The sequence below is a fragment of the Coloeus monedula genome (genome assembly GCF_965178545.1).
Source record: "Coloeus monedula genome assembly, chromosome: 5".
NCBI classification, from domain to species: Eukaryota; Metazoa; Chordata; class Aves; order Passeriformes; family Corvidae; genus Coloeus; species Coloeus monedula.
This window is the reverse complement of record NC_138785.1, coordinates 26,088,170-26,106,502: the sequence shown is the minus strand read 5'-3', so window position 1 is coordinate 26,106,502 and position 18,333 is coordinate 26,088,170. Positions and strand designations below refer to the sequence as shown.

General features: G+C 37.2%; 1 protein-coding gene across 2 annotated transcripts in view; it reads right to left on the bottom strand.

The window, feature by feature from the left end:
* The window catches only part of PDGFC (platelet derived growth factor C), a 124,504-nt gene that overhangs the window by 37,468 nt on the left and 68,703 nt on the right, over positions 1–18,333 (bottom strand). For both annotated transcript variants that reach the window (XM_082281306.1, XM_082281307.1), the window contains one exon: positions 15,006–15,201. In XM_082281306.1, coding sequence (XP_082137432.1) covers positions 15,006–15,201 — 196 coding nt within the window. The remainder of the gene's footprint in view (positions 1–15,005; positions 15,202–18,333) is intronic.

Here is an 18,333-nt window from a genome sequence, read left to right as displayed (position 1 = left end):
TTGGCATAGCACACCCACCTGCAAACTCGAAACATCCAAGGTTCTCTGGCAGTTCATGAGACAAACTGTTGCAAAATAGTACTGAGATGGTTTGGACAGTTTGGATGGTTTCAATTTTGGAAACACCGAACATTACTAAAAACTGTCATCATGAAAATATAATTTTGGTATTTTACTAATCAGAATTTTAACCCCATCATTGTAAAGGAAACTTTACTTCCCTCTTCCACCTCTATTTGAAATAATTTTTATTTCTGCTATTGAAATATTTATACTTCCTATGGAACGAAATTCTTGGTTTCCATCATTTGACATAACTGTGCATTTGTATAGACAAAAGTGTGACATACTGGTGATACCTCACATATTATTCACTTCTTAGCTCACATTTAAATCACATCTGTAAGTACTAATATTGGTCTTTGTAAAATAAACATATTTGCTTATGGAGGGAAGTAAGGCCAAACATTTAGCTTGAAGACATTTTTTTCAAAACTTGGCAGATTAACATTTATCTGAGTGGAAAAGGGAACACTGGAGCATGACAGAGGCACTCAAATCCATGGTATCTAATAGCAGCTTTGTTATTCCCTGCAGGCCAATACACAGCAAAAATATGTGATAGGACAAGAGGAATGCTGGGTTTATGACAAAGGGCAGGGGGAAAATGGGACGACCCCAAGAAGAAAGAAAAGTACAGAGTAGCATGCTGGACTGGAGAAAAAGTATTTCAGGCAAGCAACAAGCCTACAGACATAGCAGTACGGTTGTAAAAGGAAAAGCATACTCCATCATTCTTTCAGCAGGTGGAGAACTTTCTTTTCTATTACCAATACTGGCCCTCTTGCTGAGACAAATTTAAGGTTTCCTCAAAGACAAAGGCACAGACGTAAAAGATACATCATGTGAGATGAAAATCGAAATGACACAAAATTTAAGTGATCAGTAATTATGAAACTGCAGGTACTTGTGCACTACTTTTCAGCTTACATAAGAGGAAATTTTACTTCTGGTGTTATTTTTTCTTTACAACGTGACCAGGACAGGCAGTACAACCACCTACAGCCCAAGTCTACAAGCTTCAAAGAGCTGTTTAATTAATTCCATTGCCTTTCAAATGAATTAATTTACACCACACTGTTTTGTATTTGTTGCCAGACAGAAACATCTATATGAATGTCAGACTGGGAAAGTCAGCCCAGTCCCCATTCAGCCCAGCCGATACAAGGTTCCTGAAACTGCAAACCACTAGCGGTGCACACCAATAAAAGTTACCTATTAATAACATCACTTGCCACATGGGCAGCAGAGAAAAGAATTCAGAAAGAAGATTTGCTAGAGGTACAGAAGGGACATGGCACCTTGACTGAAATGGTGGCTCTGTGACAGCACCAGCAAATACTCCTTAGGGGGTAAAAGTTCAATAAAAATGATTTTGCTCAACATCATCAGAAATATTTAACTGGGCCTACTTTGAGAGATAGTAAAGTCAGGATACTGGAAGAAAACTTTTTTTAAAAACTAGACAATATAAAATTTTAACTATTTAAAATATTCCCTCTGGATTTTGTCTTTCCAATATGAATTTCTCAACAAAGTTACCCAGAGTCATTCAAGTGCAGTTCCTGAGGCTCACAACATGGGTAATTTACCCCTAGGACTCAACCTCTTTAGGAGGATTTGGAGTGCCTTCCCCTGTAAGAGGAAACTCCTCTGGATATCATTACAGATTATCCAACAATTGAGAAAAGAGTTACGTTCTATGATTTCTGTAATAAAATCATCATGCTTGATGTTTTAACATATAAACAGAGAAAAGATGATGGAACAGCAGTGATTTGATAAATAAATAAATAAATAAATAAATAGATTCCCATAGTAGTTTCTGTATTTGCTGATTTTATGCACACTGTGTCGTAACAGTCACTGGAAAGAAACAGCAAACCCAGATATAATCTAAATAAATAACTGATGAGGTCAGTTTTTGTACTCAGAAAATTATGTTTAATTATATACAAACATCACTTTTAGCAGTAGACATCACTTCCAGCCAACAAATGAGCTTAAAACCCCCAAGTATCCCGCCGTGTCTACATTTTCCATGAAATAAAGATACTCAAGGTATAAACAGAGAACATTTCTAACTGCCATTCCCCAAATATGGATTGTGGTTTCTGTGCCAACCTACTTTGAATAAATCTATTTTAGAATCTGCAGTACTGTATATTAGGAACTGCCTTATGGAAACACAGATTCATTCACAAATGTTACATGGTTGCCATGGTTCTCCCTGTTTAATCTTTTCTCGTACTGATTAGCAACAGCCTGAGGCTTCTACCACAACTGCACAACTCTCTCTGTATTCCTACCTTGTTATTTAGGATACATGGAAAAAAAAAAGTTGAACCCTTGGATTTAAATTCTCTTCCCTTTCATTCACTGTAAGCCATTTTGATCATAAATATACACTTACCACACTACAAGTGGGAAGGAAAAACAAGACAGAGTTCAAGTCCCCAAATTCTACTCTTCAAACTTTCAAACCGACTTCGTGAAAAGGATGCACTGGTGGTTTGATTTGGAGAAATTAACAGCTGCATTACTGCGCTCCAGTCGACCAGAAGATACATTTCCGTTTTCTGTGGATCTGTATCATGTGAAGCTGAGAAATATACATTTTGCAAAGCAGCTTTTGTCCCTTGGTGAATGCATTTTGGCACTGCATGCAAAAATAAGAAACCCAAAGAAATGTGTCTCTTTTCCCCAAAACTCCCATTTGTATAAGAAGTTTACTTCAATGCCAGTTAATAAACTGTGTATTGCTGAATACGTCTCATTTCCCTGATGACTAGGAGGTTGGCACACAAGCAACTCTAGGACATAAACTCTCATGACTGGTATCTAGGCGTGCTGATAAACACTTATCTATCTCCACCATAAGCACATGAATATCCCATAGCCCCTGAAAGTGACATCTGCCTTGTGGGGACAAAGAGACATTAGCTTTTCCACAAGAATGACAAATTGCAAATTAGATACATTGGTAAATATACTTCAGGCTCTGAAACAGAAACAATTCTATGTTGAGACAGCAAGCTTGCAACTATTTAAGCATGTATTAAACTACTGATATGGATTAAGAACATAAACAAGTATTTTCAGGAATGCAGAACCACAGAATTCAGCCTCTTCTACAAACTAATTTATACCTGTACAACTTCTATTGATACAGCATTTCAAACACTTGAATAAGAATCTTATAGAAAGAGACAGTATAATCCTGCAGATCAGAATTTGAGGTAAGGAAAGAAGATGGTTTCCCAAACTCTTCCTTTCAAATGACCGATTGTCAAATTTCTTAGAAGCTACCTCTACTTGTCTTCCTTGTATTACAGAATGACAGTATTCGCAATGCCAGTCAGAATAAGAAATATTTTTAAATTTTTTAAAATATGGACTAAATTTGGTCCAAAAATGGCATGTTATGAGTAGAAGACAGATATAAACCAAAAAAGTACATGGCATTTCATACCCTCACTACTATTACTATGTATCAAAGAGGAATTTGGGAAAATTGGTGTGCTTGGGAAAAAATGTACACATACAAATCAGCCTGCAAATGATGTCCCAGTCCATGTTCTTACTTTGGCCTTTATCTTAAAATACAAAAAAAATGAAGTTCTGGGAAAATGAAGGCTCCAAAGATTTCTGACGCTCACAGTTAATATGATACAATTACCTTTTTCCTATTTAACTACAGATTCTCCTGTAGTTATCTAAAATGCATTAAATAAAAAAGATTTTCCCCCAAATTAGAAGTTACTTGGAAAGGTTATTTTTCAAGGACTAAAAAATGGGTAACATTTACATGAAACCCTTTCTTGTACTGTTTATCTTCAATTGTCTACTTTGTGCTATTCACTGCATATGTGGACCACAGATCTCCTCAGTACTCTGCACAAGTTATGAATGAAATAATAACACACGTAACAAAAAATGGCAATAGGACAAAGTATTCTTATTGTTTCATGCAGTAGCACTTCTATTACTTGTCCTTGTCTTCTGCCATGCAAACTATTACTGCATTATTATTATCATTTATTATTATTATTATTATTATTATTATTACCACCTTACAATAAAACATCATGTGGAAATGACCACCAAAGTTCAGGGTCCTGCTGCACTGGACACTGCACTCTCCAAAGCGCTTTTGCCTTCATACAGATGCAGCTGTTGTCTCTCCTCAGACAGTGAATCCACTCAGTAAGTATCCTGCACTGTACAGTACCACACATTCCACATTTTGGAGAACTAGATGCCTCACCAACTTTTTCCCAGGACTCCTCCATAAAGTCAGGTATATTTTATCTTGGGAATTACAGTGCTCATAATAAATCACATGTTCCTACTGTACAGATCAACATTTTGTAGAAAACCAAAACCTCTAATGGACCTTAGAGTTCACATTTACAGCTGAGGCTGTAAAGCACTCTTTCTAACCCACTATAAAATTTCTTCCTCTACTCACACTGTTCACAGTGGTCAATGTATCTGCTCCAGCTTCTGTGAACCCACAATCACATTTTTACAGAAATACTTATTTTAGTATCCCAAAGAGTAATTTCTTCTTTATGCACTCTCCAAGATATTCCAGGATATAAATCCTGGAATGCAGCAGTGGCTCCAGCCAATGATGTGCAAACTATTGGCTAAGCAATTTCCTAACAATATTCAAAAGTATAGTTTTGGGTGAAAAAAACCCATAAGGAGCGTAAGGGGCATTTTTAGCAACCCCAAGATTCTTCCAGGGCAGTGCAGGCAGCTTCCCTTCCCCCGAAGCAGCCTCTGATGTTCGAACACTGTTACTACCTGGATAAGTTTCTCATTTTCCCTTCCCTCCCTCCTGCCTACTTCAATGGAGGCTGGAGCTCTATGTATGTTATTTTAATGAAAATACGTTGTTTTTTTTTTTTTTAGCTGAGTAATACAATAGTATGTGGCTTCTTGGCAGCTACACCTGCACCACACAGGATTTACCAATGCACGACAGACCAGTTGTCACAGTTGTCACGAAGTCTGATATTCTGCAACACGACAGGCTAGTAATTGCTACTCAAACAGAAAGTGAAAAAACCCTATAATGTAACTGAACAGCCTGCATGAGCCAGAAAAAATATGTATTCCCAATCCTAGCAGGAGATCACTTTTCACCTAAGGAGTGTAAGAAGTTTCCTCTCACTTCAGTTTTACTAGTTATAAATTGATGGTCATTAAATTAAGCAAATCTGGTTTTAGTCCAGCCTCAGTATATGAGTCAAAGGCTAGTCTTAATAGAGATATGTCTTAATAATTCGTGCTACAGTGCTGGTCTCCCTCTTCACATGCTACTTTCAGAAAATGAGATCGTCTATTAATTTTACCTTATAAAAGCTCTATGACACTCCCACATGACCATCTAATATTTTTATAATAATGCATCTTTCTTACTGTAGTTTCTGATGCACATGCATCTTCTCAGATGTCCCGATGATCAGCTGAGAACAGATTAATGTAAATTGCATTATATTTTACTTCTACTTTATCCTAATGGAGCAGCATCAAGTGCAAGACTGGATTGTTACTAACTTGTCTGACTGACAATACTTACTGGCAATGCTGTCTAACTACAATTGCATGTGAGAAACATACTTTGATAAAATGTTGACGACACACTTAAAGAAGCATCCACAGCTTTTAGTGAGAGGGAAAGAAGAAAGGAAGAGGACAAGTGGAGAACTATCAAAAAGAAAATCTGCGTAACAGGCGAAGAAACACACTGTCCATCCAGGAACAGGACAGTTGGAACATCTGCTATTCCTCTTTATACACCTGATGGTGAGCTTAACATCGTAATGGTACTTACACTTTCAGTAATTAGAAAACACCAGGAAGGGAGTCTATGCTATATTTGAACTGGCATATTTACTGGCATACTACACGGGGTAAATGTAGATTATCTTGCTGGGCCTGACTCTGCAGCTCGCATTTGTCTTGACATCAGGACCTAAATTGAGCCACGCCAGAAACTAGAGGTGGCTACAGGGTCTGTGTCCCTGAGCTCAGGTGGTGATGGCTTACAGTATGTTTTTCTGCCCCTGAAAGTAGAGATTTACTTCTCTATTTTAGTAAGTGGTGGGGTGGGAGCAGGGGAACTCCATCAATAACGATTGCTCCCAGAGCACCCTAGAAAGAAGCAAGACCCAGCAGTTCCATATTCACATTCAAAGAAAATAACTTTGGTCTCCACCATTAGAAACACTGCCAAGTACAGTAACATAAAACAATTTTAGAAGCAATAAATTAGGATTAGGACAGTTTACAAAAAATATTTTGATAGTGGAGACACAGTTTACTTTATTCAAACAGCTTGCTTGAGATTGAGAGGACCAGAAAGAAATTTTAAGGAGCCTAAATTTTTTTTTTTGTCAATGACAGTAGTCTCTGGTGTGAAAAAGGAGTAAGGGATTATGTCAACTGCCCAGTCATCAGCAATCACTCTCCTACACATTCATCTGGGCTCTGAAAAGAGGTTTCAAATTACTTCCAAAATAATATCTATTATAGTGTCCTCTGGCAACAGTGGATACTAAAAATGAATGCTGCATTTACTGAAGCTGAGGGAAAAGTGGGTGGGCAAGAATGCAGTCCCTAAGTTTGTGCAGTGTGTCCTTCTGATCATATCACCTGTGCTCTACTGTCTTCCCATTCTGCTCAGAGAAGCATCTCCTTCACTCTTCCTTTTTATGTTTCATTCTGATTTGCTTAGAGAATGCAGTTTTGAAGCTATCATCCCTTCCTGTACAATAGAAGAGTTTACTCTTCTTGAACCTTAGGAAATGCGTGTTACAGAGTAGCCTCAGTTATAATCATACTGAGCTTTTATTTTCTGAGTTGTTTTTATCTTCTTTTATTGCCTGCGATATCTGCTTTGTCACACTTATAAATCTCCTATCATGAGAATGGTATAAAGCAACTTTTAATAAGCAGTAGAGAACCCAAAAGAAAGGATATACTTCTGGATACAGTACACACCTCTGCCACAGCATGAACAGTGGACAGCAGCTCAACCAATAGGATGGGACCAGCTGAAAGATGAGTTAATGTTTGAATTATGTGGCCATCAAAGAATAATGTTTTTTTTCTGGAATCATGCAATATCCAAAAGAAAAATATTTCTAAAAAAAACCAAATAAATCAAACCACCAAAACCCAACAAGAAAACAAAAAAAATTCCACTGCAGTTTTTTCAAAAGAAGAAACATATCCAGAAATTTCTTTTAATGAAAAAAACCCACTCACTTTTTCTTCAGAACACTAAGAAAGCAGGAAGCATAAATCTATTGGATTCTGCCTTAGAATTCCATTCATTAAATTGAAATAATATTGTTACATTTCAACTCACATGAGAGAAATAACCTTTGTAGTATTAAACTTTTTTCTTTATATATAAAAGAAAAATTTTTAGATAATCAGAGGACACTAGGCCTAAATCAATATAACTTCTTACGAATTTTGATCCCCATTCCCCACTCTCATCCTCCATTTATATCCATTTAACATTCAAACCTCTCTTGTACTGGCACTAGTTTTTAGTTGTCTTGCAAATGGATCGAACAATTAAAAATCAAAACCATAAAAAGCCACTCCAGAAGCATCAGAAGAAATTACTCCATCAGCCTGTATTAACACAAGTTTTATGCTATTTTCTACACACTGTTCCTAAAATGCCACCTTTCTCCCACTGATAAAATACCAGTGCTGCTACAAAGGACTTCAGATTAAATTAGGTACTTCATACTAATTCTCTGCCATCAGTATTTCAATTAAACCAAGGCACTTGAATGCTAGAACTCATCCCAACCATTTAAATTATATATCCCCCTTTCAGACTTTGAATAGAAATGATTAACAAGTAATTTATGTGTTGGGAAAAAATTAAATATTTTGTATTGAGGAATGAGAGTTTATATGCTTTTTATAACCCTGTATATTAATGAATCATTCCTTTCCAAATGGATCTGAGTCACAGAACAGAGCTATAATAAATTTTAACTCAGTTATGGTTTCATTTTTTGCAGAAGTTACAGCCAATTATGAGACACCTCAGTATTGCTGATGTGTAGAGTCACCTAAACAGAGCCCTGCCCACCCAGGTATTGGATCTCACAGAATATTCTGAGTAGGAAGGGACCCACAAAGATCATTGAGTCCAACTCCTGGCCCTGCACAGGACACCCCAAGAGTCACACCATGTTCCTGAGAGCACTGTCCAAATGCTTCTTGAGCGCTGTCAGGCTTCATGCCATGACCACTTCTCTGGGGAGCTGTTCCAGTGCCCAACGACCCTTGGGGTGAAGAACCTTTTCCTGATATCCAACCTAAACCTCTCCTGACACAACTTCAGGCCATTCCCTCAGTCCTGTCACTGTAAGAGAAGAGATCAGTGTCTGCCCCTCCTCTTCTCACGATGAAGTTGTAACTGCAATGAGGTCTCCCCTCAGTTTCCTCCTCTCCAGGCTGAACAGACCAAGTGACCTCAGCTGTTCCCTATATGGTTTCCCCTCCAGAGCCTTGACCATCCTTGTGTCTCTCCTTTGGACACTCACTAACAGCTTAATGGTTTTTTTTATATTGTGGCACCCAGACCTGCCCCCAGCACTCGAGGGGAGGCTGCCCCAGAGCAGAGGAGAGCAGAGTGGGACAATCCCCTCCCCTGCCTGGCTGGCGATGCTGTGCCTGATGCCCCCCAGGGCACGCTTGGCCCTCCTGGCTGCCCGGGCACTGCTGGCTCATGTTCAGCTTGCCATGGACCAGGACCCCCAGGGCCCTTTCTGCAGCGCTGCTCTCCAGCCTCTCATTTCCCAGTCTGTCTGTACATCCAGGGTTGCCCCATCTCAGATGCAGAATCCAGCCCTTGCTCTTGTTGAACATCATATCAATATGGTACATATTCATGTCAATATGAACATCATATCATGCTGGTGATTATCTCATAAAAAAACGGGTGGTTAAAACTGAACACGCTGATATTCCAAGGCAACAGCTGTAAGAAAAGAGTTTTAAGTATTAGTCCTCACTGTAACTTTCATCTCTGCTTTTAAGCCTCTGCAGGTTTTGGTACTCAATATTTCGGGGGTTTTCCAGTTTGAAGCCTTAAAACTTTTGGGGACTCTTTTCTGAATTCTCAAATAAAGGTGGCAGCAGCAACCCCTTCCTCTTCAGAAGTATGTGGAGAAGCAGTAAAAATCCCAGCAGCCCAGCTACTTAGCAACATGAGTCACAGTGAACATTGTCTGCACCAATTCCACTTTAAATACAGAGTTCACTTAAAGGTCTTTATCCAGTTATTCAAAGCCAACTTGAACTTTGTACTTACTCAGGAGATAACTTCACCCTCTGTAACCACAGCCAATGAGAAGCATTTAACACTGTCTGATAGTAAAGACAGCCCATCAGTTGTGTCCAGAAAACAATTTTCTTGGGAACTAGACATTGATAAAGAACTTGTTACCCTCAAAAGCCCCAGAATTAATACTTTATATGAAGGGGTGTATTTCTTTCACAAATCTATGCTTGATATTAGTGTGGTTTTCACATATATACCAACATTGACTCTATAATGCACCCAAGGTAAAACAGGAAAAATAAACTTTTTTTTCTTCCCTAGGGGGGAGGGTGTGGAATGGAATTTCTTCTGTCTAGAAGAAAATGATGCTGACATTATCCTTTCATGCATGCACTCTCTTGATGTTGCAAGGTGCTTCCATAAAAAGGAGCAAAACAGAAGCAAAAATTCTGTTCTTTTTTACTGAAGCATTAGAGTCACAGTTATGCATCCATATTTCACTCCACTTACTAGATGTTCAGATTTGTAATAATAACAAGAAAGGAAGCTCCACATGGTGCAAGTAACTCATTGTGTCTTATATTACACAGAAAGGTCTCTTTGGAAAACTTACACAACAAAATGTTTAGTCTTTTTATTGTGTTTACTATAAATTATCACTGTCTAGAACCCATTTGAAACAAATTATGAAAAAGAAAAAAAGACTGCTAAGTAAATATTTTCCTTCTTCATAGCCACAGACGAAAGACAGTATGTTTCCTCTTTAATACACTTTTTCCATTGTTATCAGACTAAGCTAAATCTTCTAATTTTTTAATTCTTATCAACAATTGCCTTACAGCACGTTCATTAGGAACACGTATGACTGTTTGAAGCAGTCTGGATTACAGCTTCTACCACTGAATCTCAATGTTCCATGAATGGAGGGCAATAGCTCAGTCACAACATATCTGACGTGAAGGCAAGTAGCCTAAGGAAACACAGGGAGGGGAGGTAGTGAATGAATTTAATACACGTGGCACTGCATAATAAAGCATCATCCTAAGAATCCTCAGAGGAAGAACATTCCCAGGATTAAAAATTAAGTATTGAATTTGAAATAAAGAGGAAAAACAAGCTGCACAGATTTTAGCCTAATTTAATACTGACAGCTGCCTTCAGCTTAACTAATTTTCTGCAGATAAAAGTTCTACATATTACAAGTATCAAGTAGACAAGCTTTTAAATGTCTTTCAAGACATTATAGATTAATGCTTTATTTATACATGTAAATGAACAGATTCACATCTGCACCTGCTAAAAACCTCCCTCCCCCCAAAACAAACAAACAAACAAATTATAAATGATAATTTAAATTATTAGAGGACTAAAGAGAGTTGGAAATCCATGTAACCATCCTAATATGAAGATGTTGGTAAAATGGTATTTGTTATTCTACTATCAGTTAGTTCCACAGCCTTTTACTCATGTATTTTATCCTTATCACCTTATCTACAGTAATTGCACTTTGGATTTGTGACACATTTCTGTGTTTTATTATGTATAATAAAAGTCAGACCGTAATCATCTGATGATTAGAAAGAACAGCTGCAACCACTACTAAGATGAACAGCTAGAGCCACTCTATGCACAGGGAGAGAGCAAGTTTGACACATGCTACCAACAGAAGAAAGATTCTTTTCTTTTCCTTTCCTATTGCAGCCTTCCATTGTAATGCTCCAATGTACAACCAACTCACATCATCAGACTTGTCTTTAAGGGCAACTGTAGCATCCACGTTCTTCCTGGAAGAAAGCTAAATGTGTGTCTTCCTGTCACAGAGGAGTTCATCATAAAGCTGTTATCACTTCATGTTCTTATCGACAGAAAGCAACAAATTCAAACAACAAGCAACAGCTGAGCAAAAATCAGTTTTTGGTCAAGAAGAGTTATGGCAGCTCCCTGGCAATAGGAGCTGTCTGGCACAGAAGTCTAATGGTTTTATGATTAAAACAGGATTTAGGGGCTAGCATCATGAAAATAATGACCTGTCATATCAGCTACCATATCAACAGCAGAAAAACTCCATTTTTATTTCATCAGAAAGGGCAGGCGTACACAATCCAAATCCTCAATGCCTCTGTTTGCTAGAAATTCACTGCCACTTCTAGCATGTAAACAGTGCTGCACAAAGCACCCAGGAGCTACATAATTCTCCTTTTTGTTTGGTTGGTTTGCGGGGGGATTTTTTTTGTTGCAACATTTTTCTTTTTCAAGTCACAACTGAAATCAAACAAAGCGTATGAAACCAAAACTACTGCAATATTGCAGAGATTTATATATCCCTACTGCCAACCAAATAACCTAAATCTCTTCTAGAAATGTGCATGGATCTATTTGTCAAATAAAGTCGAGTTTGTGTTCATTTTGGAAAGGACACAGTGGGATTCTTAAAATTTGTCCATAGGAAGGATCAAGCGCAAATGAAGTTGAACTATTGTAAAAAAAAAAAAAAACGAAACTACTGTCTTTAAAGGAATGCAAACATGATCTGCATGAATTTCAAGTACATCACTGTTGTAAAACAAAGATTAAAATCACCTGGTGAAATACAGGCAAAATACCAGAATTTTATTCTGAAAAACCTATAATTTAAACTGACCCAGCAATCATGCTTCAGACTGTTGCGAATTAGCACAACACGCACGTTAATGCTACTACAGGTGAGGTTGAGTCAGGAGGGCCGGCCTTAAACACAGAATTTGTTGTGATGCAAATTTGCTATATTAGTAAATACTGTAAGTTGAACGGCAAGTAAGAATAAAAGAAAGCCATGCAGGATCACTTTGATTTGCATTTTGGAAAATATGTGAAGTAGAGGCTAGACTGGTACCTGCAATATATCTGTAAAATGTGATATTTGCTCTAGATGAAAATATTTCACTGAACAGCTTGAAATTTCAGGACTGACTTTGAAGATATCTGAACGTGGAGGTCAGCGAGATACAGGAAAAAACTTGCCATAGTTTCAGGATACATCCATGACATTTTTTAGTCACCACTACCATTGTACAACTGGGTATGTTCGAGTTTTATTTTACTCCAAAGTATGAGCAATATTTGAACTACTACGAGATTTAAAAATGGCTAATTATCTTAAGCTGATGTACTCCAGCATATTCTCTCGTTGGCCCTATGAGCTGACACTGCGGGGCACCACAGTCTACAGTGCTGATGGAGAAAGCTCTGGCATTACCCAGAATGAGCGGCTTAAGAAACAGGTGGAGGAACTGAAAACTCTGACAATGACCACGGCAGATAACCTGTGAGGTTGTCTCATACACTACAGAAGGGAGACAATGATTTCCTGCTACACACTGTGCACTGTTGCATAGAAAGTCTAATGTTCCCTGGATGCAGCTTTTACCTAGTTTCAGTCATATGTCAGAACTAAAGGTATAGAGTTATAATAGATTAAACTTCATGTGATAGTTCATTCTCTCTTTTGTCATATAAACTTGCTTTTGGAGAAATTGTTGAACAGTCTACAGCAACAATACTGATTTGTGTTTCAAGATGGCAGAAACACAGTGAAGTAATAAATACTGTCGGATCTAGTCAATAAAAAAACCCTTAATTTTTCTACAGAGAGTATTGGAAGAAGTATACATAATTTTATTAGTAACTCTAGGAGGTAAGAAATGCAAGACATAACTCATAAAGAGATATTGCTCTGGTAACTGGTAACCTACTTGACCTGTGTAGAATTATTTTACATATTTAATCTCCCTGTGTTTTACTTATCTCCTCAACTTGTTATTTATTTATACTCCCTTCACATCAAACAAGGTGCAATTTCTCTTCCTTCGCTGAACTTGTTAAAGTTCAGAGGAATCCTAGCTATGCTTTTTATTTTGGTTAAAATCAAAAATATAAATCTTTTTTCAGAAAGAACTATAACTCTCTTTTTATTCTTCCCAGCTGAAAAGCCCAGTATTTTCTCAGTAGGACACATATCAGGAATTGCATTCATACAACTTCCTGGTATCCCTGCACAAATACGAGCACGATAAGATTACAACTGAGTGAAGATTGAGTGATTTATTACTATTTTTTGTCAATACTTTTGTATTTTGCACATTGTTTATTTAAAATAAATGTACTCCAATTAAAATAAAATTCTAGTTATAATATTATAAAATATTTTAACTTATCTTACTTCTCTTTTTGCAAGTGGACACATGAGTCACCCTACCTGGATTTTCTGTCACTTGCCACATCACTCTGCCATATGCACAGAAAAGAAAAAGGAAGCTAAGTTTTCACTTCAAGAATTATTGCACAAAGGGACTACACCCATTCAAGCAAACATATATTTATAGTAGCTAGTCTAATACTGACATGGCCTTGGTAATTACTCCCTTTAGAATTATGAAAGGAAGATGTTTATCCATCTGTTATAAACACCTTCTCCCAAATTAAGGACAAGTGTAAAAATAACCTCTAAAAGTTCAAATTTGTCATAAAAAGTTGATACAAGATGTAAAACCAATGGAATATCAGTTAATTAGAAAAACTGAAAGCAAGAATCAAGTCAAATGTGTATATGAGGTACAAAAAAATAAAGCTCAAACCAGAAAAACAAACAAAAAATTACTTTGAAACAAAAATCTTGTGTGAAGTACCTCTCTGCGAAAGCATTAGAGGAGAATAAGCCATTTAAATGACATATTTTATCTGCTACTTAATTTACCAAAGAGTTCAGACAATGTACCACTATTCACACATCAGGATTTTTAATGATGTGTTGCTGCGATGACAGACAGATACAGGATACAAGAGTTTAGGATCTCTCCTCTTCCACCCTCCCACAGGAAATAGACATGTCAGTCCTACTGCCTCACTACACACCCAAAACATCATCAACCACATAGCTTGGTTCAGAACTACATTCATGCTGATGCCTCTCATGTCACGATTGTTTCTCTCCCAAATTACAAAGCCTTCAGCAGAGAATCATGGAAGAAAACAGAGATTCCACCAGTCCTACAGAAACCTTTGCCAGTGACTGAGCAAGCAGATACTTACTTAAGTCAGGGAAAAACCAGTACCAATAAAGAATGTCAATTAGCACAGTACTTTAAGTGCTGTTTTTCAAAGACAACTTGACAATTTAAGGCCACTGAAATATTGTAGAGTAGCATGTGGGTTTGTCTTGAACAGGGATGTAGTACCTCATGCCATGACCTGAATTCTACTTCAGATAACTTAAATCACCAAAATTTTCTCTGTAAAAATTAGACATTCATAATTCTAACATTGTATCAAGAATATTTTCCCAGATGTCAAAACTTTTACTTGAGAGGGAGATTAAATATACCATATATTTGTGTTGTAGTATGTCTATGGCCTAGATACTGAATGCAGAAGTAAAAATGGGAGCACCCCAGAGCTTTCAAGCATGAAAACCTCCTCTGGCACTATAAAAAAACCCCATAAACCGACACTTTAAAAGATGCATTTTATAAATAAATTAATGTGCAAGTGTCAATTTTTGCAAAACTCAAGCAATATCTTTTTTTTTCATACCCCAACACCTCCTTTCAGAATTTCCTAAGTGAAAGGGAAAGTAACTTACTTGCAAATGTCATCTTCTGGGTCCTCAAGCCCAAATCTTTCATCAAAAGTAAGCTGTATCCATACGTTTTCATCAAGTGCTACTAATCTCCACACTAGCACAGTGTTGCGTGGGTACGTGTGTGGAAACTTGGGGCTGTGAATACTTCCATTAGTAGTCACAGTTATTATCTTCTCATGGTGAGGATCCTGCACACCTACAGTAAGGACAGAAAACAGAGGTATCAATACTCATTCCTTCTGCTTTTCCTGAAGTGTTTGTATAAGTATGCACAGATAGAGACACTTTTGTTTTGTTTTGTTTTCTTCATCTTTCAAGAATTTTTCCTTGAAAAATCCATACAGTAACAACACAAGAGTCGCAAGTATTACTTTGCTGGCAAAAAGTTATTCAAACCCAACTTTCAACTGCTCTTTAGAAAGCAGAACCGAAGTTCAAGTGGAAATAAGAGAAATGTGACTGCAAAGTCCCGACTACAAGACTGGACTTCTCAAGTCCACCAGCCCAAGGGCTACATCATGCAGCCTGCTGACAGCTTCAGTTCATTATTACTGGAGATTGCAGAGATCTCACAAGGCTACAGGGAGAGGTCTGCTCAGATTGACAACAAAAGGGATGATTCGAATTTGTCTTTTGTTAGTGGAGACTGTTTGACATTTATTTGGTCCAGTTTGATGAATGCCTCCTTCCTGAGGACTGTATCAGAGCAAAGTTGTCCCTACAGAGGACTGAAAGTGCGACATGCTTGAGGAAATTTGGGCAAGTCACCAAGCATAAGAAATAGGCCATTTACAGACAAGCCTCAGTCAAGGGCACTCCTCAAAATTGTTCAAAACATTGTTAGATTAAATACATGTAAAATTAAATGAATGTTTCACAACATGTCAGGAAATTAAGTCAAAAGAAATAAGGCAACTATGTTTGATTTTTAAAGCCCACAGTAACAATGAAACTACTGAAAAAACCTCTACAGGTTACGAATTTGTAACTGCGAGGAGTTAACCAAAAGAAAAGGACTCTGGTGAGCAGCAGCCATGCCTTTCAGAGTCCCAAGAATTATCTTCACAGTAACTCAAGAAACCTCATTCTCTAAAGCATCCAATATTCACAAGAATGCATATTCAGCTGCTGGAATCAGCTCATATCGGGTATTTGGCAGTAAAAAAAAAAAAAAAAAAAAAAAAAAAGGTATTGACCTAATCTTAATACATTTTAACATTGTGACATATGACAATGAGATTGCTAAACAATGAAAATTTATTTCCATAAGCATATCAAATGAAAACCATCTCTTTTTTGCTATAGCACATAACTTTTATCATTTTCATCTTTTTCTAAAACCTGTATATGGTCAGATTGATATTTCACTCAGTAAATTATAGGAATTCTCAATGGAACCTATTAATAACTTTTGTAACAAAATAAGGTTGTATTTTTGTACTGGAGAGTTAACTTTACTTTCTTTCCAGCTATTCATTGTTTTTTTTCCAGTTATATGTTTTACCTTATTTTTCTGACTTTTTTTTTTATAACCAGCATTATGATAAACATTCATTTGAAGTTATAAAAGACATACATACTTCAGTCTACTATGAAAATACATAGTGCAATTCTGCCTTATTATAGCCACATATAAATCTGGATAGCTAAATGAGTGCAGTGCAAGAAAAGAAGGCCACAGAGACTGCGTTGCTATTTTAAAAGAATTGATCTATACTTAAATATAATTTAAAGTCTGACAAACTTTTGCTTTCTATTCTTCTGGACTTGTGCCTTCTACTTGTGGTATGAAAATGGTAAATTTTCTTTTGAGTAGAATGTCTTCCTATAAAAAACGAATGGAGTGTGGTCCTGCCAGTACCCACACACGCTTGCAAAGGACTGACTGCAGTAAGAGAGGACAGCACGCAGTAATAATAAAAATAGGCACAAACCCAGAATTACTAATTTAGATACTTCATTGGGTTTTTGTTAGCTGAGTCACAAACATTTTTCTATAATGTACAGTCTGTCAGCTGAGAGCTGCATGCTAAACACAGGAGCTAACAATAATAAAAATTACTTTCCCAGAGATTAGTGCACCAGAGTGCTATTTCCAAAGTATTCAAAGGACCACCATTTCAGATAAACATGTCAAAGTGTGGTATCTGATGACACTACACTTAGTGGTACATTTTGTCTTTAAAAGCACAAACAGGATTACAAACCATGATATATTTCCCAACATATTAAAAGGTGTTTTCTTTTGCATCATCAGGGCACTGATAACAACAACACTGCAAGTAAGGACTGTAAATAGTCTAGGCATACCAAATGAGAAGTCAAGAAAAAGGGGAAAAGGAATGAAGAGATATCTACTAATTTAGTGAACTGCATCTCCAGTACCTTCAAGCTCCTCCGTTTGCAATGGAAAAATATCTATTTACTTTACACACAACAGCGTTACATGAACATATCCAATTCCCACACACACCACTTGCTCCATTTCAAATATTTGCTTTTGCACAGTGGAATTTCTTCTCTTACAAAAGAATTACTTTGTATGACTACAAAGGCAAGTAATTGCTGTCACTGGAGAATGAAGGTTGTTATTTCTCTTTAGATAAGCTGCAATATCCTTTTTTATCTGGTCTACATAAATTGTACCAGTGTACCTCAAAAACGCTAGCCTTTTACTACTGAGTTCATGGAAGGTCTGAAATTTCTTTTAGTAGACTGCATGAAAAGCACAGCTACCTGTGCATGGCTAAGAGGAAACTATAGTTTCTGTTCTTTGTGGAACGACTTTGCAATTCCTGGCTTTATTTTAGATGTAAGTCAGTCCAAGTTACACTAAAAAGGCAGTAACAAGCTCACTCAGATTTACAGCAGTCAGCTGTAGAACTCCAAAGCTATATTTATAGCTGCTGTGGTCTGTCTGCCTTTCTAAGAACAACCATCTACCCCACCCTCACCCTGATCTCCCTCCACTGTCAAAAAAATAAAAAAAAAAAGGGAAAAAATAGAAAAAAAAATTACTGTACAAACAGCATTGTATAAATCCGAAGCATCAGTTTAGGTGAGGATTGAGGTAGACAAGGCACCACCTCAGCCAGGAGACAACAATACCACACTGGGAAAATGGGGAGGGCCAAAACAACATATTTGCATCTTCAGTAAAAAGCTTCAGCAGACGATGAGCAACTAAGATCATCTTCAGGAGAAAGTCCTGGAAATGAGTCAAACTAGACAGGAAAAATCCCTGAGTTGACCCAGAGATATGACACGGTTACACTTATTAGGAAAGGACAGCACACACTTAACATAGCCTGAAGTTGAAGAATGAGTC